The 6,220-nt window shown below is 37.5% G+C and overlaps 1 protein-coding gene across 1 annotated transcript; it reads left to right on the top strand.

The window, feature by feature from the left end:
* The first annotated feature begins 4,088 nt into the window (after positions 1-4,088).
* LOC124365401 (histidine-rich protein PFHRP-II-like) lies at positions 4,089-5,688 on the top strand. The gene is made up of 2 exons (XM_046821380.1): positions 4,089-4,118; positions 5,107-5,688. The coding sequence occupies exons 1-2, from the start codon at positions 4,089-4,091 to the stop codon at positions 5,686-5,688; spliced, it is 612 nt and encodes a 203-aa protein (XP_046677336.1).
* Positions 5,689-6,220: the final 532 nt, after the last annotated feature.

Here is a 6,220-nt window from a genome sequence, read left to right on the forward strand (position 1 = left end):
TCTGGTAGGGAAAGGATGTTCGCAACAATGGAATTCTTGGCAGGCCAAGCCCGCAGTAAATCATGTTGCCTAAGCCACCATCAATATGTATATATACGATAATAACGTACCAGTGTGGGAACGGGATGCCTTTCCCGCCAAATCGGAGCAATAGCGCGGGAATGTCATCCTTACCTCCGCGCAATACTGGCGGGAACATGCTGCGAGCGCCAAGTAACTGTATACATGTAGCACCCTCTCTTGTACTGGCTCAGATGTAACCATATAGGGCCATCAGGATAAACTCAGGTTGGACTGGAAACTGTATAGTCTATCGCTCAGAAGTAAAGTCAAACTGCATAAGATATTTCGAGTGAATGAAGGTTAAAGCTTATCTTTCACTGCAATTATTTACTATGCGTTTGTTGGATGCAATGCGATTTATCAGTGTTACCAACAGCACTGGTTTTATGATCACCGTGTTAGTACACCTTATATGTCTATAATATCAAACCACCACTGTGTATAAGAGCCACTTGGGATTTCCCAAAAATCTGATTCTCTTAACCTTGAACATTGAAAAATATGTATCTGATATACGTGAAGTGTTTTCTTCCGTTGCAAAGATATCATGTAGGCCTATTACTCATAAGCGCTATCGCTAATAAAGTTACGGACTTAGGGTTTCTCCACATAGTTCAAGTGTAACTGGACTAACTGGACTCTTCAATAGCGTTAAATCTTCAATTAAACGCTACAATCGAAAAAATGAACTCTTGGTTCATTCGCAACAATTTATTCCTCAATGTTGACAAAACATCCATTCTTCACTTTCGATCTCAGACAGTTTCTAAGGGTTTTGTTGCTTTAGACGAGGTTGACATCATTGAGGTTGATTCAGTATGTTTCTTGGGCGTTCATCTGGATGCTGGTTTTTCTTGGCGTCAGCATGTAGAGGCCCTTTGCTCTAAGCTCAACTCTGTATTGTTTTCCTTAAGGTGTCTTTCCAATTTCCTGAAAAGTATTGCACTGAAAATGGTATATGATGGTTACTTTTCCCCCGTGATGTCATATGGCATAATGTCATGGGAAACTGCTTCATCTTCTCTGTTACAAAGAGTATTCAAATTGCAAAAGAGGGCTATTCGTTGTAGTGTTTGGGTTGAGGGGCCTGGAGAGCTGTAGGCAAGTGTTTCACCAAGAACGTATACTAACCCTCCCCTCCATTTTTATTTATTCCGCTTCAATTTACACTTTTAAACACATTCCTACCCACAATCATATACATCCCACCAGAAATTAAAATAGTTTAACAGTACCCCACCATAGTAATAATACGTTCCGCAAATCAATAGAATATTTAGGACCTACATTTTATAATAGATTGCCAGATTATTTAAAAGCCAGCACTTCACTTGCATCTTTCAAAAAAAGCTAAAAGACGTTCTTGTAAAAAACTGTTTTTATTCACTCTCTGAATTTTTGTGCCCCACCCAACCTTGCAAGTAAAAATATCAGTAGTACTGTTTTTCAATATATTTCTTAATTTTGTAGTTTTACCAGATATAACAATAATTTTAATAAGAATATTTTTAGTTTTTAGTTATTTATACATATTGACCATACATGTTAATGTCAATGAGAAATAAAGGATTTTGATTTGATTTGACTGGAATCGTCGGAGCTATTCTTCAAATACCATGATATGTTGTAGAAAAATGCGATTGATTTATTTTGTATTTATAAAAACTGTTTCACTCTCTGACTTGTCAAACACTGCTCTTAAAATTTAATCCCAATTATTGTGAATGTATAAGGAAATTTTAATATCTTTCATGCACACTTACCTGTGGGGTCTTTGGTATGCAATTAAAAAAGGACATAGCTATTGATGTTCCCTGTTATTAGGCAGCAAATTGCGTGCAGGGCCGCAATACATTCATATAAAATTATCACAAAAAGTTAACCAATTGACTACAGCTGCCAAATGAATAAAGTCATGTTGTAATTATTGACTCGTGGAGTCAGCACTATCGTGAAGAACCAGCCAACATCGGGAACAGTGTGTCTCGTAGAAAAATTATTGCCTACTTGAATGATTTCTACTTTTCATTTTCTTGCTAGATTATTAATTTAACTTTGCACTATCTTTGTTTAAAAGCCTATATGTATTATTATGAGCGTACCCGTAATTGTTAATTGGCTTTAAGAAAAACTATAGAAAACTCTCGGTCTATAATTGATCCCGGCCTTTTATAGTTTCTATCCTCTAGAGGATGCACATATTTAGAGCTTTCAGCATACGGAATTCTTCATCTCTTGAAATGTTTGCTCCATAATGATGTCGGCCTCTAGATGTTGCCTCTTTGACCTTCAGTCCTCTGTTTACGCCCAGCCTCTGGGAGCACTTGGCCTTATCTGACACCTCACGGTCTCTGATAGCTACGGTGTCTGAAGCGTATAGACGCCGGAAGTTCTCAACAGAGGAGGATTTATTCCAGAGACTAGGTGTTCTCAGATAAAAGCCTGATGTCAGTATTTTTCAGAGAACGAAAGCACTTAAATGATGGAACATATCAGAAATTACGAGTTTCCTTACGCAGGAAACATCCAGATGATGAGCTCACTATGAATGGGTGAACCAGAAACGGCCTGAGAGCCAGAGACTAAGAAGTAATGTGGTCTAAGAGGATATGAGCGTATAGGCAAGAGATGGTCCCTGAGTTAGTTATCTTATAGATACTATGGGTCAATCAAAGACTACACAATGCTAGAGGTTAGTTAATAGTATAATTCAGGGCCTTAAAGACGCCAAGATTCCTGAAACAGATATTTGGCTACATTTTAAGGTTCAATTAAATTCAGAAATGGCACGAAGACTTCAGAAGCTACATCGTTCCATTACGTTAAAGATTTCTAGAGACTCTACTTATTAAATTATTGGAAATTCCCAAAAGCTGAGATATAATGAATAAAGGATTTGAGAAGCGGACAAGATTGTAAGCTCCAAAGACCAAGTTGTTCTAAAAATTCAGATTTTAAGAGTTGTGGTGGAATTGACCAGAGTATGACCAGAAATGTATGATAGAGCCATAATTATGTAAGCCCATTAGCTGGTGTGTTGAGGTATGTAGAAGTTAGGTTGGTCCATGGATGTTTTACAATCAGATACCAACGGCTTTCAAGAACTAGGAAAATCAGTAAGTGCAGTAAATGTTACGTTTTTGGTTGAAAGAGGTTCATCAATGGAGCTTTTAAATATTTGCAGGTCATAACAATACAATAAGATAGAAAATGGGTATTCAGTTGTGGAACAGTTTAAATTGAATTGATTTCTTTTTACATACAGTTTCTAGTTTTAAAGTCCAGTTACATACATTAGTTTGAAGTGTAAGAAAAGATATACTATACCCAAACATCTAGTGTAGTTTTCAATGAAATTGAAATCATCCAATGAAATCATCCACAAATTTATTATTTACAGATTGATACATTTGAGATATTAGTTTGAAATTTAGATAAAATCCAACTAACTATATGTATATTGAAAAGTACGAAGATATTATTAAATAACTATGTGGCCGTACATAATTTGAACTGCCACCGAACTACGCCACATTGTAATAGTGAATAGTTTGAGGGGTAAATATAGTTCGCTCTCGTAGGACGAACACTGACTCATGACTGACGAGGTATTGAAGTATACAGATATCCGATTGTTCGTTGTTAGTTGTAGAGGGGGGGCACGAGAGGGCAGGGCAGGGCCGTAGCGTGGCTTATGGCCTGGTCGAGTGAAAGGTAGGGAGATGATCACTTTCTCTGCCAGCTCGATCACGTAACAGAGTACCAGGACGGGTGTCAGGTCGCCCCCTCCCCCTCCATCCACGCCCATGGATCTGGAGGATATAAAACGGAAAATTGAATCCAGCAAATCGATAAGATTATTTGCCTACTTTAAACCTAACCTAAAGCAATTCTAACGGTTCAGCTAACAAATCAGAAGGCAAACATGAAATGAGCAAATTGAAATTGCCATAAACATAGGATACTAGCTGTTACCAATTTCTTTCGCAATACCATTTCAGCAATATTCTCTTCATGATAGGAGTATGAAGAATGCCATCCCAATTATTCATGAGGTATGTTGGATCGTACGTCCATATCTTCTGAATCAACAGCTATTGGGTCCCTGAATACTCCAATGTATGGCATTATCATTTTGTTTCTTTTAGATATCTTGAAAGTTTTTGTTAAATGTTCAATTATTTATTTTATACTATTTTAATACTACCTAGCTTTAAACGCTAGAGTGGTGGTAACCTGAAAAGATTATAATCACCAAGTGGAACAACAAACATTGATACAACATGTTTTAGTATTCCTGAAATTTTCATAGTTAGGAATCATAATCGTAGTAATATTATAAATGTGAGTTTGGATACATGCTTGGCCTTCCATACGGCAAAAATACTAAACTGATTGAGTCAAACTATTTTTAGTTTAATGTGTAAGCCTACTTGATTTTAGAAATGACCGTAGGCTATCACCTCACTGGTATTTTATACTGCATTAAAATGCATTGAGACGAATTATGTGTCAGTAGAGAATAACACATTTATACATGTAAAGTCTTATTTACTACTAATTTCAACTAATTCCGCAATTAGTAGTGTACAGACCTTACTTTAAAAAGGAAGGTATGGTTAAAAGAAACATTAAAAGGGGTATTTTAGAAAATACCATACACACAGTGTTAAATGAATAGTTCACGACTCTTGGCAATAACGAAATTACTGTCTAACTTTTACTAAAGATTGCACCAGTGCAACAGGTTGTAAATACAAACCATTTATTGGGTTAAACGTTTTTACAAAACTGTAATGTACAATAATGTGAACAAGTGCAAATGAGGTTCTTGTGACTTTCCTCGGCGTTATAGGGCAACCCACAGAGGTGGTTCAAAACAGAAAGTATCAATTATATCAAAACCGTTAAATAAACAATATCGTTCAATATATGGTTCAATATGGTTCAATATCGTTAAAGAAACAACGAGCCACTTACAGACCAAGCAAAAGATGAGCACAACGAGCCGTTTACAGATCGAGCACAACGAGCCGTTTACAGATCGAGCACAACGAGCCGTTTACAGGTAGAACAAAAGACGAGCATAACGAGTCGTTTACAAGTAGAGCAAAAGACGAGCACAACGAGTCGTTTACAGATCGAGCAAAAGACGAGCACAACGAGTCGTTTACAGATCGAGCAAAAGACGAGCACAACGAGTCGTTTACAGATCGAGCAAAATACGAGCACAACGAGTCGTTTACAGATCGAGCAAAAGACGAGCACCACGAGCCGTTTACAGTCCGAGTAAAAGACGAGCACAACGAGCCGTTTACAGGTAGAGCAAAAGACGAGCACAACGAGCCGTTTACAGATCGAGCAAAAGACGAGCACAACGAGTCGTTTACAGATCGAGCAAAAGACGAGCATCACGAGCCGTTTACAGACCGAGCTAAAGATGAGCACCACGAGCCGTTTACAGACCGAGCTAAAGACGAGCACCACGAGCCGTTTACAGATCGAGCTAAAGATGAGCACCACGAGCCGTTTACAGACCGAGCAAAAGACGAGCACCACGAGCAGTTAACAAACCGAGGAGAAGACGAGCACAACTACCTTATATCTGTTGTAAAGTACACATAAAAACATGCAACAATCATAAAGAGCGATTTCTTTCGAGTGCATTTTAGTGGAATGATTAGGAATACAACACCATTATACATTGATTGATTTCCACTGAATACCAAAGAAATGAAGAATAGAGTGCACAACAATCGGAAAGCAAGACATTCGCTGAATTGCTTCAGACTTACAAAAGGATATGTTATTTTCAAAGGACTAAAACCAAAAAAATGCAGTAAAACCAAACGTGCTAAGATGAATCCAGTGAAGCAGTGTCTGTTATCCTTTTATGGAACAGTTCTACTCCAAGATATTACAAGGTAGGTAGGTGTAAGTCACAGCAGACCCCCTTAAGTTGCATATTAAAGTTCATACTCGTAGGTTCACGTTTATAGCTGATTTCATTCTGATAATAATTAGGCTGCATGGGTTACAAAATCACGTATTAACTTATCATACGTTCGTATAGTAAGTTTATTAGTTACGTTTGTTAAGGAAATTCATTTATTCTGTTTTTTTACCAATGCCATCATGGTTACCTATAAGACCAATG

Source organism: Homalodisca vitripennis, chromosome 6 (genome assembly GCF_021130785.1).
Source record: "Homalodisca vitripennis isolate AUS2020 chromosome 6, UT_GWSS_2.1, whole genome shotgun sequence".
Lineage (NCBI taxonomy): Eukaryota > Metazoa > Arthropoda > Insecta > Hemiptera > Cicadellidae > Homalodisca > Homalodisca vitripennis.

What these genes read in the sequence shown, in the direction of transcription:
- LOC124365401 (XM_046821380.1), top strand. Translation starts at nt 4,089, where the DNA reads ATGAAGAATGCCATCCCAATTATTCATGAG. An exon ending in CCATCCCAATTATTCATGAG is followed by an intron (nt 4,119 to 5,106) that starts GTATGTTGGATC and finishes AGCCGTTTACAG; the next exon opens with ATCGAGCACAACGAGCCGTT.